At 35.2% G+C, this 17,652-nt stretch overlaps 2 protein-coding genes across 5 annotated transcripts in view; one reads left to right on the forward strand and one right to left on the reverse strand.

Annotated features, from left to right (window-relative positions):
• Positions 1-9,785, reverse strand: part of LOC111005628 (zinc finger FYVE domain protein) — a 31,898-nt gene extending 22,113 nt beyond the window's left edge. For 2 of the 3 annotated variants that reach the window (XM_022277211.2, XM_088119689.1), the window contains exons 1-12: positions 8,594-9,780; positions 8,259-8,403; positions 7,844-8,122; positions 7,565-7,732; positions 7,249-7,464; positions 6,940-7,034; positions 5,660-5,831; positions 4,850-5,274; positions 3,237-3,360; positions 2,197-2,292; positions 1,903-1,974; positions 1,023-1,160 (exon numbers count right to left, since the gene is read on the reverse strand). In XM_022277211.2, coding sequence (XP_022132903.2) covers positions 1,023-1,160; positions 1,903-1,974; positions 2,197-2,292; positions 3,237-3,360; positions 4,850-5,274; positions 5,660-5,831; positions 6,940-7,034; positions 7,249-7,464; positions 7,565-7,732; positions 7,844-8,122; positions 8,259-8,403; positions 8,594-9,543 — 2,880 coding nt within the window. In that variant the 5' untranslated portion in view covers positions 9,544-9,780. Of the gene's footprint in view, positions 1-1,022; positions 1,161-1,902; positions 1,975-2,196; positions 2,293-3,236; positions 3,361-4,849; positions 5,275-5,659; positions 5,832-6,939; positions 7,035-7,248; positions 7,465-7,564; positions 7,733-7,843; positions 8,123-8,258; positions 8,404-8,593 lie in introns of all 3 variants that reach the window. The other variant, XM_088119690.1, reaches the window with a different exon arrangement.
• A 1,680-nt stretch (positions 9,786-11,465) lies between these two features.
• Positions 11,466-17,488, forward strand: LOC111012575 (DDT domain-containing protein DDR4). Of its 2 annotated transcripts, none has more exons than XM_088119350.1 (12): positions 11,466-11,578; positions 11,699-11,924; positions 12,068-12,178; positions 12,881-12,967; positions 13,067-13,104; positions 13,193-13,274; positions 13,470-13,576; positions 13,676-13,835; positions 13,924-14,016; positions 14,145-14,268; positions 14,758-14,800; positions 16,748-17,488. In XM_088119350.1, exons 2-12 carry the CDS (start codon positions 11,739-11,741, stop codon positions 17,217-17,219), a joined length of 1,503 nt encoding a protein of 500 aa, XP_087975476.1. In that variant the 5' UTR covers positions 11,466-11,578; positions 11,699-11,738; the 3' UTR covers positions 17,220-17,488. The 2 variants fall into 2 exon arrangements, with proteins under 2 accessions (XP_087975476.1, XP_022142452.1); XM_022286760.2 differs by having other exon boundaries at positions 11,478-11,578; positions 11,696-11,924.
• Positions 17,489-17,652: the final 164 nt, after the last annotated feature.

Below are 17,652 nucleotides of genomic sequence, written 5' to 3' on the forward strand. Positions count from 1 at the left end.
CTCTCTAACAAAAGAATCTTCAAACAAGTTGGAAGGCTACCCTTTGGGTACATATCATTCAGGCATATCCATGGAGCTTATGGTTGGAAAGGAACACAGGGTCTTCAATGATAAATCCCTCTTGAAAATTTTTTTGATAGAGTTATTGTACTAGCTCTTGGTTGGTGTAAATGCTTCTACTCTCTTCATGATCTTATTACAAGTTGGAAGGTTCTTTTGTAATGGCCCATGTGGCCTTTTGTATATTTCATACTGTTTCATACCAAAAGAAGAAAAGAAATCTTCAAACAATCTGTTGTTTCTTTCTTTCCAAATCAACCACATAATAGCCCGGAAGACACAGTTCCAAAGCACTTTTGCCTTTTTTTTTTAACCTCAAGCCCATAACCCTCCAAGAAGCCAACTATCAATACTATCTGGGAGACAAGTCGAAATGTTAAAAACCTGTAGGAGATGAAACCACCAGTTCCTTGCAAACGGGCCGATGAGGAAAGATGATCCAATGATTTGGCAGACCCATAGCAGATCCTACAAATGGATGGTGAGAGGGACCAATTTGGGATCTTTCTTTGAATTGTATCAGAGGTATTTAGACTCCTATAGCAAAGGGACCAAAGAAAGAACTTCACCTTTTTGGGAATCTTAACCTCCATATGGCTTTAATTAGGGGAACTTGTAATCTGCTTGCTGAGGGGAAGGACTTTAGGAAATAAGACTTACAAGAGAAAGCCAAGCAACATTTTATTGATGTCCAGGTTCAACATCATTATTTTCATGATACGATGATGCATCAAAAGATAGAAGCCAATTGGGTTCTCTCTAAATTTGTCTATACCGAGAGAGGGAGGAAAAGTAAGCCAATTGCCTTCTTTAAACAAAATTGTCCCCAAATGTCTTTTAGGTGCTTTTCCGACCTTATGTGGACTAAGGAGAAGAAAGGCGTCACACCCAAGTCAAAATCGTGTAACAGATAATAACAAACCTGACTGATAAAAAAAACGACATGATAAATTAATAATCACCTGTTCTAGAAACTCATGCAAACGCTTGAGAATGCGCCTTGAAACAGAAATGATTCCCACTTCGAGGATCTGATCCCAATAATTGGATCCAGACTTTGGAGACACTCCTGGATATATCTCAGATAGCATAATTTGAGCCTACAAATGATAAAAGCAAATTACCAAACAAAAGTAATCCATTTAACGGGTAGTGGAAGAAAAATTTAAAACTTCAAGAGAAGTAACTGGTAGGCTCCTCCCAACTTTAAGGTACAACAGCCAAGTAAATTTCCTAAAGTGGTTCATCCAAAAAGAAAAAGATCCTATGATTTGTCGATGAAACCTACCAAGCCATTAGTGTAAATGTCTCGTGCATAAAAATATTATCTTCCATAAACCTATCTTCCCAAAATTCTTTGTAATGACCCCCACCCCAAACCACCACCAGGAGGAGGATCATAACATGAGTCACCCAACTTACACATGATGGATAATCTCATAACTGAGGTTCCATAAGGGAACAAGGAACAAAATGATAATCAAGTACTTCAATAGTGCACTATTTACCTATCAAACTCAAAATACGAAAGCACCTTTTCAGTGACATGTGATTACTCATTAACCATATTAAATCAGCTGAACAAAATGAGATAATACTTCCAACTCAACTCAGAATATCAACGAAAAGAAACAATAACAAATTCTAGCCACGCAAAAATTATACAAAGTGACATTAACAAGCTTATTAGCAACTTATTGCAATTTTTTCCCATTTTTCAAGCTATTTCATTCAATTTTCAAAATGCAATAGCTTTATGGTAAACATTTAAATTAGTTTAAACTTTTAACACCTGAGAAATAAGAAGATAAGTGATGAGTTTAAAACGAATAAGAGCAATGCCTGATTAAGAAGCTGCAGGGATATCTTCTTATTCCATACAGAAGTTGTGGCAATGTCAATGCAAAGAAGAATCTGGCAAGGAAATCAAGTATCATAAGCTTGCTAGATAAATAGAAGGCCAATTATTTGCATGTGAGTTTAATAGTACATTGGGATGACATTGATAATAACTTTTTTTCCTTATTTCACCGTTGGCATTGATAATCATTTTTTTTTTAACAAGAAACAATGAAAATGAACATAAAATGTTCAAAGACATGGCATAAAAAATAGGGGTAAAGATGGGCCACATACTACAGGCAAATGACCTAATTGGGAACATAATGAGGAAAAATCTATCTCTTGTACTGCAGAAATCCCATCAGCGGCACGGGACACCACATCTTCCATCTGAAGAGAGAAAAAAAAAAGTAGTAGATTATTTGAGACAGCATGATCAAAACTGGGATGCTACCAAATTAAGGCACATAAATGTCAACAAAACAAAAGATGGTATGTTTGGAATTGCTTTTTGACCTCTCCATAAAGTGGTTCAATAATATGTTCAATTCAGGTGCGTGTAAAATCTCTCTTTGGACACTTTTAATTCATTTAAAAACAGCTGAAGAATTTCTTCTTCAAACATCTCATGAATGATAAGTTCTCGTTGACTCATTCATTTAGCAAAACAAATATTAGAAAATAAAATTTTAAAAGGAAAATCCTCCAATAAGTACATTATTGAATAACTAACTTTATTCGAATAACTATTAAAAAGCTAAAGGTGATTGTTGGAAAAGAAGAAAATCATGATACACCAGGCCATGTATCATTTTCTTCCTTAAAAGTATATTTTTCTGAACAAGAAACAACTTTTCATTAATACATGGAAAGAAAAAATGTAAATGTTCAAGATACAAACCCCTAGAGTGAAAGAAAAAGAGAAAAACAAAACTAACTATAGATAAGTTCAACAAGGAGCAATGGAGCATACAAACACTGAGAAAAGAATTCAAACTCTGAGAATCCACGCTATATTATAATATTGACCATTCAAATAATATAGTAGGAATACTGCAAATAAGCCAGAAAATAAAGTGTAGCATAAAATGTTAGATTCATCATCAAAATATATTCCATTAGAAACAGAAAATAAACACTACATTCATGCACCACGACTAGCACTAGCCTAATAAAAGAAAAATACATGAAGAACTTACGAACACACAAATCTAGTTACATTTACAAATTGATGCATAGACTCGGTTAATTCTTTTCTAGCTAAAGTACATGCCATAGTTTGAAAAGCAAAACCACTAAAACCAGACGTAATGCATTGACTAGGTGGTTCATACGGATGCTCTTCTGAAAGCATTATCAACCCACTCCGCTAATTCGAGCGTGGCTTTATCTTCTGCAGATAATGAAAATCTATGAACTATCTCCTCTCCTAAATCGTATTTTGCTTTCTGCATACATCTGCGCAAATACAAGAAGTCAACATATACAATATGTTACTTGTAGGCTAACCCATTCGACAATGATACAGAAAATTATCCGACAAGAACAGTCTCATAATCATAACATTCTTCATATGATAAGATAACAGAATACTCCTCTTCATGCTAAAAATTAAAATCAATTCCTGACCATTACCCATCTCGTTGCTCCAAAAATTAGGTATTTTTAACTTTTGGTTAAGAACAAATGCCCAAAAGGAAGCAGGAATCCGAAAGAAGGAGATTGATATGCAATTGGATAGAAACTCAGGATTAGTTTTCAAAGGCATTCAAAAAGAAAGTCCATTACAATCCAATATCCGAGAGATTTGGTCTCTCCACACAAATACAACAAAGATAACTGCTAAACATCACAACTCCCTGACTTAAATAGTACTACTGAACAAATAATTTCCAAATACTGAACACATAACTTCTAATTAACTCCCTAAGGCCCACATTAAACTAACTTCCTTGCTCTTCAGTTCTTTCTCGAACATTCCTTCTTGCATAAGTGAAACGGATTGGAGGAAAGTCTGTCAGAGATCCATAATTACTAGGCACCCCAACCGTGCGAGAGCAAGAAAAGGGGAATATCCTTAAACCAACCGAGTAGACACGTTGAAATGCATAACATTCAAAACCTCCTACCACTAACCACACACAACTTCAAATTTTTTCTTTCTTTGGCGTCAATTACTCCAAAATAATATATATTAAAAGGTTCGAGACACTTAGACCCAATCTTCAGGAGTTCTCTTTAATTTAAATTATGCACCTCAAAAATGCTGTGCATTTAGAGGTTCAACCACCAACATTTTAACCAGAATTCTTGGGTGACAATGCTTGTAGCCCCCATTAGCATCATTGAATGAGGACGCCAGTCTATTACACCAAGTTTTGTGGAAGAAGCTTTACCCAAATCCTGCCCCAAGCATCTTTTAAGGATGTTTTAAGGATATCAATCTATTATTCCAACTTTTGATGGAGAAGCTTTACCCAAATCCAACCCCTAGCCTACAAGAAGTTCAAGAATATCAATACACTGATACTCCAAAGCAACTAAGAAAGCATAACTCTGCCTACAAAATATATGTTACAAATAAACAACATAATTTAATTTTAAACTATACAGTAGTCCAAACAAATGACTGTTACAAAACTCACATGCTCAGTAGCTAGTACATATGTATTCTTAATGAGGATTAGACACCATAAATTCTAACCTTACTGAAAGAATATAGCAGACAAACTAGTCAATATGGGTCTACTGACTTTTCAGTTTCCTCCTCCTCGATAATTAAATCAGTAGAAAAAGGAGACAGCACAATAATAACAAAATGAATAAGCATACAACCTAGCAAGTGCAAGAGAGTTACTGAACAAGATTTGCCACCAAGACAAGCATATGATAAACAAGAATGTTAAATCCTGGGCAACCCTCATGAAATAAGAACTACAAAATTTACAGGTTAAGCAGTTTGGAGGGAGCTGCACGCAGAATATTCAATGCTTCTTTCCATCTCCACGGGCGTTCAGATAAGGGTAGAAGATGCTGCAAGATTGACAATCGCCATTCCCACTCTTCAATGAAACGTGTAGCAATGGAAACTCTCAATTCCAAAGCCTTTCTTCCACCCATACCAGCAGCATAATTAGATTGATCATCGTCTTGGATTACATCTGAAGGAAGACTACTACGCAATATATCAAATAGCACTGTTATGAAAGATATAACCATTTTATTTCTCCCTTCAAATGCCGTGAAATCAGATTGTTCCGATGAATATGAATAGGGTGATGAGGAAGGGCTCCCAGGTGAATCGCAATGTGTCATATTGAGGGGCAGATCATTCATATGCAAAAGTGAGATAATGATGCTCACCATGAGTATCTGCAATGAAAAAAATGAAACGTTATGTTTTAAAAAACATGTATATTACATAAGAAACAATTTCATTGATGGTATGAAATTACAAAGAAAATCGCATCCAAAGGAAATTACAAAAAAAAAACACTTCTCGAGAAGCAAGGTTATTTAATTTCTGTTGCTACTACAACCCACGAGCATTAAATTAAAAAGAATCAATCATAAGTTAACACAAAGTGGTTTAAACAGAATCAACTGAGATAAATGTATACATCTGATTGAATTATTGCTACCTGTACACTTTGAGTACTTATAAATTAGAAATTTGGAACAATACCAAGGGTAAACCAGCAGTACAAATAGCTATTATCCAGAGAGTGTTACAAAAGGCAAACCACAAGGAAATAACCTTTCGTGTAATGTTATCTATAGACTCCAAATGTTTGGAAAGATCATTCAAATGGCAGAATGCAACTTTATGATAATCTCTTTCAGCAGTCACGCCCTTTTCCATTGCTCCCAGTGCAAGAACAGCTGATTCTATGGCATAACGCATGTGCATAAGTTCAATATCTTGGATCCTATCCAAAAAAGAAAAAGTAAAAAGTAAAAGAAAGCAGTTTGGAATGCAAAGAACATTAGGAAAAAATAATGAAACTGACCAAACCGAATAGATCATATATTTTGGTCTTGTTGCAAAGTACGTCCTCTTCCGAGGATAATAGAACAAGTCACATCTATGACATTGAAGCTATGGTGAAAAATGTAGACCTCTGGTGTCAAATAAATATTCTCCAAGATGATAAATTTCAAGAATGTAACTTAATTTTCTCAAATCCAGAACCCTTTAGCATCAAACACATACCTTAAATATGACCAATTACAAGAATGTCGCTGAATTTTGAAAACTTAAGATCATAACACTAAGTGATAAAATAAATTTATATGTTAAAAAACTTAAGTTTACATCTTGGACACGTACACATTTAGAAATCCCATGCACTATATTAGCAAATTGAGAATTTGTTACTTCATCTCTAACTAAACTAGAAAAACTCTCTTTAAATACAAATTAAAAACTTATTAGAACAAATAAAAGAGCAGATACCAGTTATCAAATTAAACACCGGATTATCCTTGTATCTAGGTACAACAGAGAAAGCCAGCAGCTCCTTTCAAAATGCCAACATACAAGAAATGAAACATTAATGGACCTCAAAATCAACACTGATCCCACAGACTTTCATAATTGATAACCCAATACATGCTTAAAATGACAGATAAATTGATAACAGCTGCCTCAAAGCTGAGTGCAAAAGCCAGAAAACCAAAAAACAGCTCGTTCATACTATGAAGCAGAGGCACTAAATCTGCAACCTCTACAAAAAAAGAAATGACATGTTCTCAACATTGAAACACAGATAATTGATAATCCTTTCGTTTTTTACTTTCTGTTTTTAAAAATTAAGCTTATAAATTACTTTTTTGTTTTTTAAATTTGTACTTCAAATATGTTCTCAAGAAGGATGAAAAAATTACTAATGAAATTATACAAAAACCATCATAATTTTTAAAAACTATAAACGAAACACAAAATAGTTATCAAATTACACCTAAAATTTTTAATGGGCTTTACTAAGTAACATACAGTTATCAACAAACATACATAAAGGAACCCACGTACCCTACCTCCTTTGTGCTGCAATGCTAGAAGAAATTGGCTGCATTCTAATCAGCTCAAGAGCATCCTCAAATTTGATGCCTGGAACAACATCAAACAACACCTGCATAAAAGGTTCTTTAAACATGTAAACACCATGATCCAAAATAAAATGTGTGTGCGCATGTGCGTGTGAGTGTATATATATTACTAAAAGCCTAATGTTGCAAGATCATACCCATACTTACGGCAACAGAACAAATAAAATGTATTTTTAAGGAGAAATACAATTGTAAATTTGTGGCATGATTTCTCAAGGCCATGGGAGAAATACTCACCCGAAGAGGACTCTGAACAGATAGTCTTTCTAATACAAAGTTCTCGACAAAGGGGTCCGAATTAGTATCTACCCTACTGCAACTCATCTGCTCTTTTCCAGATAGCAATAATGAGAATTTTGAACTCCATGATTGACCAGAATTGACACATGCAACAAATGCGGCAAGATCAAGATGGTAGCATAAAGTGTCACAAAGATGTTCCACACAAGATATCTGCAACAAAGCATCATATATTGTCTCATTGTCAACTTTTATCATCACACACAACCCAGAGGGAGCATATTATTCAAAGCATTTTCATGAAAAAGCTTACATCTTCTAACCGACAGTTAACCTCGGATGATGCTTCCAGCAGAAATTCAGGTGACTTGCTAACCCAAAGTAGTTGCATCAACTCCCTTCGTTCTTTTAATTGACCCGACAATAAATCCCAACCCATTGAAGCTACCAAAGGCCGAAGGCGAGGAAACAATAAGAGAACCTAAGAAAGAAAAGTTTCCTAAACCAAGTGAGATCCAAAGACAATAAACGAAAGTAAGTCAAACAATTCTGTGCTTTTGTAATCCATTTGAAGCAAAACCAAGACACGAACATTGCTAGCTTCTTGAAGTTGTGTCCTCTTCACAGCAGACAGAGCAGCATCCATTATACATTCCAGCACGTGTGATCCAGTAACACGAGCATGATGATACGAGTCTCTCATGCAAGAAGATATTGCTTTTGTTAGGGATGTTGTCTTCTCGTCCAAGTTAATTTCAGGTTTCAACTCCATTATATAACTTTGAAAGCGTCGTAATGGGAGCGGAATTTGATTGTTATCAAGTCCTTTATGCATCTCAATCTCTTCAGCTAGCACCTCATCTTGAATAATCTGTGACAAAAGAACATTAATTCTACCTGTCATCTTTAATGCGGTACCTAGCTAAAAATAATGTTGTACCGTTTAGAGTTTTCATGGTAGGGAAAGATAAAGGGCTCATATGCAAGTGAGTGCGCGCACAAATTACTTGTATCATTTCTACGAGGTGTCTAGAACTTGATGAAAGTGCTTCTTTATAAACTGAAAGCAGCCTTCCTCGGATAACATCGTAGTGGTCTTCACATGCCTCATTTCGCGCCAAAATAATCTTGAGGAGGTCTTGGAAAACCTTGCTACATAAGTGTCGAAAGGAATTGCAAATAAATATCGACGAACAACAAAAGAAGAAGAAGAAGAGAATTACCCACAGTTGAACTAAAACAAAACGGGACAACGAAAAATCAAGTGCAACTGCGAATATGGTTTCTATGCATCTCTTTTACTTTAGTAATTAAGTTAAGAACCGATCTTAATTCAACATACCGGTACTCATCCTCGTCCACCCCATGCTCAACATGAAGAAAACGAATGCGAGAAACTGCACCATCTACATCCGCTTTCCTCAGGCACTCTTTCAAATGGCTCAAGTGTGTTTTCTGAACGCACCTCTGAATCGAAGCAAAACACTTGACGTCTTCCTCCTCGTTCAACACCTTTGTTTCATCATCGTTACTCCGCTCTGTTATTGCCAAACTCGAGCTAGAACAGTTGTTACTCCCAACCTGTCTCTGTATATTCGAACACAAGGCATCAAAAGCAACCGCATGATCTCCAATTACTCTACTCAAACATGTCAATTCTTCTTCATCAACCAACCCCGCCCTCGGAGGAGGCCTAGTGTCATCACTCTGTCTATCGTCGACTTCGGCACCGGCACCGGCACCTTCTATCTTCAACCGCTTGACTCCCAATTCCAAAACCTTGACCAAAACCTGCACACAATCACGGACTTCAGCCGGCACATCATTTGGCTCCCCCTCTTGGACGTCCAACGAATTACCCCGTTCCTCGATAGGCTCGATTGCGGTCGAAACTTCTTCTTCTCCCTCTTTGTTTATGACCTCCGTATCGAGCTCCTTTCGCGTGCTTCCCACTATACGGTCGATCAAATTCTGGACTAACAACAAGAATTCCGCGCGTAGGCGCAGCGTTTCGTGGTCGAATCCCCATATCAACGAAGCGTTGTCAAACTGAAGCAATTCAAGTGTCGCTAAGTACGTTAGCAAAGCCGGAGACGGACGAGAGGGCGACCAAGTGACATTGTCGAATCGACCAGATCGAGAGACGATCGTCTGCAGTATAGAGAGAGCCAGTTCCGGATTCCTAACTCTGAGAGCAACAACAATGGCGCGGAGAGGCTCGGACTGAGCTAGATAGAGGTGATTCGCAGCCAATCGTGACAGAATTTCAGTCTCTTTGTCCTCCATCTCCATCGTAACGTGCACTGAGAAAATGGATGCAAGCGACTTACATAGACTAGGGCCCTTGACTAAAGGGAAACATAATACAGAGATTAGTTATTCTATAAACAGAAAAGTAAACGATATTGAATGTCGTGAAAAGGCAACGGATTCGACATATATATAACTTGCGAGAGGAAGAAAATGGCGACTCTGGTTGTGGGACTGTTTGTTTCTCGGGAAAGTGAAGCGGACGGGAAAGTTCATCGGCTAGAATCGTTGTTTGTGTGAACAGTTAAAAGGGTAAAAAGGCAAGGCTCCGCTGGCGCTGTTCCGAATCGACAATTTTACCACGGCGCCTCGCTGTTCTGGTGGCGCGCTTTTTTTTATCCGCGGTAATTTTCTTTTTTCTTTTCTTTTTCTCTTTTTGAGATTTGAGATAGTAGCTGTAGACATAAGCTATCAATATAAATGGAATCAATTTTTAGTAGGGTTTTCATTCGTTCAATTATTAGGTTTATTTCTTTAATAAATATTGGGTTAAGGTTTTAATTAATGTGCTGTGTTAAGTTTATGGGTAAATGTTTAATTGTTTTTCTTTGCTATATGCAAATTGTTTTATTTGTATAGTTATTATATTTAATAAATATATATTTACTTTTTTTGTTATTGATTATATGATTAGTGATGGAAGGAACAGTATTTATCTACTAAACTAACCCGTGTTCGAGTTGGTGTTATTAATTATGAATGACAAATGATATTATTCAATGGGTAAATAGGAGCTACTATTTTTCTAATTAAAAAAAAACTATTTATTTATGCATACTAGTTTGTGGTGAAAATAACATGTGTATTGGTTTTTTTTCCATTAATATTAACACAAATGGTACAAACTACAACTTCAACCCACAAATTTTCAATTGCAACAGTTAAACTTTCAGGTTCTCATAAATTAACAAATTATACTCCTCATCTTTTGATAACACGTGTTAAATCTTTAAATGTTTATTAGTGAAAAAATGACACCTCTAAATTTTTAATTGTAAAAGTTAAATTTGGAAAAAATTGGATTTGTTTGAAAATTGCTGACTTGTGTTTGAGGGCATAAATGCACTAAGTTAAAACTAAGTCTTATTTTATCGACTATAACGTTACATTTGTATTTTTTTGATAAATTAAGTAAAGTTAATATTTTAAAATTTAATAGTAAATTAATATCAGTTTATCTCAATTATAATTGACACTTATTTCAAGTCACGAGGTAGTGAATTCAAATCTATCACCCCACTTATAGATAAAAAAAAAGTGAATTGATAAATAAATATTATACTATTTTTAAATAAAGCTGGCAATGTAATATATTAATTTAAACCAAAGTTAAATGTCCAATAATTGAAATTGAGTACTAAATTTATAATTTAACCGAAATGCAAATAGCAAGACAATATTGTACATGACAAAAATTTTAAATGTTGATGTTAGTGAAGATATCGAGATATTAATTTAATGTAAATATCAATAGAATATCGATGTTTATGGATATTTATGTAAAAGTTATAGAAATTAAAAAATCGTTAATATATATACACACACATATATATTATATCTGTGAAGGTGCTGGCTTGACTAATCTCACTTAATCGAACTCGTTATCTCTCAATTAATCTTAATCCATCTGGACAAATGAAACATCCATAATTGGTTCATAAAAAATTATTTAAATTAATGAATAAATATTTGTCTATTTTTAAATAAGTTTTAAAATTATCAACATTAATATTAGGTATATCTTAATCACGTTTTGTTGATATTTTTTATATTGATTTACCCTCTCATCAATGTGTCGTCGGATATTTAATGTCAGAAATAATTAAATATCATTAACGTTTGTTAAATTAAAATACTAAATTTTGTAATTTAACATAATGGAAATAGCCTGGTAAGAAATTGGGACAAGGGCAAAAAATTATGAGAGGATCTGGGTGAAATTTTCTGTTCCGCCGTCAACTACGCTGTCATTCATTCCTTCGGCGTCACTTTCCCGAGAATCAAACAGTCCCCAAGGGTAATTTTTTTGGCGGGAAAGGTTCCCCAAAATTATTTCTGAAATTTTATGGCGGCATCGATTTTCTATTTGTTGTTTGTTGGATCAGTAAAACTTACCAAGTTCTTTCACGTCCAGCAGAACAAATCTGCATAGTTTCGTAAGAAGTTTGGTCGGTGTCATGGCTGATGGGCTTTCGCGCCGGTTGCCGGCGGCAATGGAGGCTGTCGGAGGGGTAAAAAGGTCGGCGAAAGAAGAAAGTGTCGACGATTCAGTAATGGCGGATGATCTAGACGTAAATCTCGAAGCGGAGGTTTCGAAGTTACGGGGTCACTGGGAGCTGGCGTCGGTTCTCAACTTCTTGAACGTAAGCTTGTTTTCTTGTTTACGCCGTCTGCACAGTGCATTGGAAAATTTTCTCTCGTGTAGAGAGGACGGAAGTGCGTTAGATAGTGTAATGGTGATGTTAATATGTTGTTGATTTATTTGTGTTTTGCTATGGCTATGGAGGTCTTCGAGCCGTTAATTGGGAAAAGCTTGAGGATATCGGCGGAAGAGATTGAAAGGGGTTTAGTAAAGCCTGAAAGTTCATTAGCGGAACTCCACATTCTACTTTTGAAGGTTAAAGGTTTTTTTCCCTATCTGTTTAAATGCACTGATCATCGATTTTTATTACTCGCATTTGACTCAAACTATTATATCTGTTCAATGCATCATCCACGTACTTTGTTGGTCATAGGAACATTATGCTCGCATCTTCATCGTTAAATCTTGTACAGGAAATTCAGAGACAAAAATTCCTCGTGTTTGTTTGCCTAGGTCGAGGATATATTTATATATCATAATTTATGTTCATGGACACCGTGCTTTGAGCTGCATGTTTTGCTTTTGTTGCTATGCGTGTTTCAACGCGATGCTGGTACTGCACCTTAAATGTTAGAAATTCTGATCACTCACGTGATGGCGTCACTGAATATCATCATGATCCACACGATGCATGCAGTTTCTTTTTCCTCTTTTATCCGAGTTATTCCTCTATTACTACTTGTCAACAATTGATGTCTTCCACTGTGGGGTGGAGTTTTTTGTTGCCATTTTGCCTCTTATCCTAGTCCTTCTTTTGTTGGTCACATTTCGTATTTCTGTTTTTATTGGAAGTTTTGTTTCTTCTAAAAAACGACATTAATGGAAACAGCATTAGTTTGTATTCTTGTAGTCATTCAACGTTCAGTTCAACAATTTATTGTGGTGATTACTGCTTTAGACAAGGGTTGTGGGATTAAAGAGCCCTTTATTATCACTAATGGCTGATCATGTTATCAGGGCATACCACCTGTAAGTAAAATGTTAAATGGTTCTGATGCATGGGTGACTGTACTTTGTAAGAAGCTTGCCATGTGGTGGCCTTGGGTAAGTCACCGTTCATATGGTTGTGCTTGATCTGGTCTTCATTTTTCGTTTTACCTCAGTCAGGAGCATAAGAACTGCTCTTAAGTGTATTTATTGCAGGTTGCTGAAGGGGAGATTCCAATAAAGGCTTTTAAAGGGTAGGTATAGTGTTTATTACTTGCTTTCTATGATGTATGTAATTTTGAAATTTTATTAATTCTATATTTGTTCCATTTTTTTATGCAGGGAGGAGATATCAAAATACAAGAAACTCGATCCAACTAAACGTTTGCTGATTCTAAAAGTTCTTTGTGAAATTCGAGCTGATGTATGGTTTTGCATCTTTTTCATTTTCCTTTCATACTTCTGGACCATTCATTACTCTTGTTACCACTATGCTTCAGACCACTGTATTTGATTTACTTGGTCCTTTTTACTTTTGTCTTTCTTTATCTAAATCTTGTGGAAAGATAGCACTATGGGTTCTTCATGAATTTGAATGATGGATTTCTTTCGTTTGCAGCAAGATGATACAGTATCATATATTAGCGAATGCTTGAAAGATAAAACTCAAATGTCTTGTTTCCAGAAAGATAGATTTGGAGGAGATGGAAATGGAATTTCCTATTGGTAATTTGTTAAAGTTATCTGTCTTCATTGAATTTCTGAAGTCTGATATTTACTCTGTGACATGACCGATTATATCAGTAATTCTTACTGTGATGTTAGGTATGATGGGAACCCATCTGTTGGTTATAGACTATACAGGGAAGTCATCAAATTTGATACAAAGATAAAAGGTAAACACAAAGGAAGTTTCTCCCTTCCAATGTTCAGCACTCAATGGGAAACAATGGCCACAAATCTCGAGGAATTTCATAAAGTTAAAGTAAGTTGACTGTTATTTTCATTATGGACTCGAGGATTGTTAGAAAGGGCTAAGAAATCTTAATGACTTATTTTTTTGCTTATGGCAGGACAACTTGTTATGCAGCAAAATCACCAGTGAAGTTGCTGTTGGAAGGAAAATTGAATCTGATGCCATTCCCGTTCTTGAGAAACTTCAGAAGGTCGTTGTTGATTCATTATGGTTATGAATTTGGTTAATGATTTAATGCTTTGCATTGTAAATTTGCTTGTAAAACCTATAGTTTTGTTTTGTTTTGGTTCTGAAAGTTTCTGTTGTTGTATGTCACAGAAGAAAGAAAGGTTATTGAAACGTAAGCATAGGGAGGACATGCTGTTGAACGACTTAAAGAAATCCTGCATAGTTGGAATTACACGCACTTGTCGCATTCGTGCGCCCGTGAACTATACATTTGGTATAGAATGAAGTTCCTCTTACTATTATACTGGTTATAAAATTAACTGCTTTTGAAATTTCAGAAGTTTCTAGTAACGAATGCATGGTTATCTTCATTCTTTTGTCTCTGTTGCCGTTGTATAGTACTAGTACCATGTACGCACACAATGGATGGAATGGTGTACCATTTTGGTACCATTCCCGCTGCATTTTTAGTGATTAGAGTTGCACTTGGAAAAGTGATATTGTCTCACACATACAGTATGTTGTCAAGATGAATAAATTGGAGTTAAATAGTGATTTAGTTCCACTGAAATTTCTTAATAATCGATCAACGTTAATTGATTATTTGGCTTTTTGTTTATGGGAATTTACAGTATTTTGACCTTAAAATGTTGCCACAATTTATTCTTAAAATATGTTAGAAATGCGATCTATGTGCATGTCCACAATGTTTATTTTCTTTACCACCTCCCAATAAAGCGTTCATTTGTCGAATGTTGTGCAGAGGAGTATAATCGGGCTATTGATGATGCTATACGGGTATCTAGGTAACCATTTTCCCTCTCTCTCTCTCTCTCTCTCTCTCTCTCTCTCTCATGTTTGTTTGTTTGTTTAGATTTACTACCTTTTACATTGTTTTGTATAACTATAGAATGTTCTGATTGTCAGAGAAGCCGAATTACTAATTTCTTTTTAGTTTTCTAGATAGTACTGTACTTATCTATAAAAACAAAAGATAGTATAGTGGACTGAACAAGGAATAAGACACTGTTTATTTTTTAGGCGATACTGTAACAACGATTATTGTGAGGTTTCATGTCTCATCTTTTCTGGTTGAGCTGGGTAGTTTCAATAATTTGACGAAATAGATTAGTAATGCTAAATACACGTTCAAACGGATGACTAATATTTGGGTCGTGTTTGATTACGTACTTGATGTTATAGGAAGCAGTTGTTGATTGTATACTTCTGATCAGAATTACAATTCGTTATTCAATGAAATATCAAACATTGAGGACAATATTTTGACTAGATACATTCTTCTTTTTTTTTTGGGGGGGTAGACTAATGTCTATGGAGCCTTTGATTTGAAAGAGGCAGCCATCTGGATGACTCAGAATGAAACATTCTTAATATAGCATAAAAGATCTTGATGATTATATATTCAAATTCCTTTGTTTCGGTGGTGGAAGTTGCCATATGTACTTAGTGGCTAGGAAAGCAAGTTGCTTTCATTTTGAGTCCACGCTTTTGTAGTGCAAGAGTATTCATTCATTATCTAATAAGAGCTGATATCTATTCTTCAAAAATATTCAAATAACTCAGTTGATACTACTTTCCAAATTATTTAGCTTTTCCAAATTATTTAGCAGCCATTTCGCTATTGCTTTCTGTTCTTAAAATTAAGCTTAGAACCATTACTTTTACCTTTCATTTGTTTTGTTATATAGTTTTTATAAATATTTTCAAAATTTAGGTCAAATTTTGAAAACTAAAAAGTTTTCAAAAACTTATTTTTATTTTTGAAATTTGTCTAATAATTTAAATATGTTTTCTAGAGGTAAAAAATTTACCAATGAAATGGTACAAAACAAACATAATTTTTCTATTTTTTTAAACAGAAGACTAAAAATGAAATGTTTATCAAACGATCCTTAGCCTTAGACTCTTAGCAAGCCCACAAGTACAAATTGGGGCCTCAATATTTGGATATCATTTTCTCTCGAGGGAGGTGAGTTATTCTGCTGCATTTGAGGATGCTTGATGTTGCTTACTCTCTCCCTATGACGTACGGACACTTGAGTTTGGGTAAAATATCCATATCTGACACATCTCAGATACTTCAATATTTTTGGGTCATATGTTGGACATTTATTAGCTCAACATAAATGTCTTGGATATTATTATTATTTATTAGGCACGCATAATAAATAGACATAAACAGTAATAGGACAAAAAATAATAGATTGAGTAAAATATATCAAGCTTTTTTAAGTATGCTAATAGATATGCTTATGGACTTCTAAGTTTCCTCGAGTATAAAAAGGATATGTATTTTTAAAAATGTATATTTTAATAAACACTTGGTGTGTTTCAGTGTTCGTATTTTAGATTGTAAAAAAATAACACGTAACCATTTCCGTGTTGTGTATGTCTCATATTTGTGTCTATGCTTTTATGCCTCTCGTGCGGGAGGTTTGTTGTAGCTGTTTTCTTTGTTCATCAATATGCTTTCAACAGTGGGAACAGTTGGGCTGGTTGAAGCGGTGCGGTTGTATGAACTCAATCCTGTAGTTTGGTTTTTGGCATCTAAGGGCATATCCTGAATAAAATCATACAAATGAATAGTTATTTTTTGTTTTCATTGTTAACCTTTTCCACTCTGTTTTAGAAGTTAGAATACATATTTTATCTTTAAATTCTATCTCCAACATAGCCCTCTTCATACTATATTTATATTCAAATAACATCATACCTTATTATAAGTTGTTCAGGAACGTGAAAAGCACTGATGAAAAAGAGCAAGGAATGCATCGAAAGCGCGGTAGAAGAGATGTTGTTTCCACTAGTGAGAATCCTGACACGAGGATTTCATCAGAGGATGACTCCAGAATTAGCCGCGAGTGCAATAATGATGATGATACTGAAAGTAACACGCTTGTTCTTGACAGCGCTGATGATACCAATAACAAGGATTATGAGGACAAGGATGACGATGATGATGAATGCAACTCTGATTATTCTGATGCAGAAGAGAACAATGGAGGAACGCTTCATTCCGAAAAGCAGGCAGCGACCAATGTCGAAATGCCTGTGGGAGGGTGCAGTAAGAGGCAGGATAGAAACAGGAGCCACTCTGGTAATGAAAATAGAAAGGTGGGTGCCAAAAGCAGGTTGAGACAAAGACCAGTTCTCAACTCTGCCCTTGATCCAGTTGCTGTACCTGATTCAGATGATGAAAATTGAAGACCCTTCACTGTTCCAGCCACTGTCAACAATTGGGTAAATGCTTATGAATTATATGGTAACCAGTGAATATATTATTTTCCTTGAATTTTTTGGTGCAGGAATTTTGAATTGCACTGGTTCCATTAGTGATTTGGAAACTTGTTGTTTCCAATGATCTTGTTGAATATGTTAGGAGATTAGAGCAGGAACTTGATTTATGATTCTAAGAAATTTTTGTGAATGTTTGAAATATTAGTAGTTGAATATCAAATCTAGTGTTTTTTCAACCTGGACTGGATTGATTAATTCTTTTTCCTTCCCTTTTAGATCTGTCTTTGTGATCTTACTTGTGCTCTGGTGCTGGTCAAATTCACAACATGAAATCTTATGGGCGAGTAAAATCGTGCAATAAGGTCATCCACAACACGATTCTCTCACTTAAATTATATTT

Source organism: Momordica charantia, assembly GCF_013281855.1.
Source record: "Momordica charantia cultivar OHB3-1 chromosome 11 unlocalized genomic scaffold, Mcharantia_2.0 BLBB01000011.1, whole genome shotgun sequence".
Taxonomy (NCBI): Eukaryota; Viridiplantae; Streptophyta; class Magnoliopsida; order Cucurbitales; family Cucurbitaceae; genus Momordica; species Momordica charantia.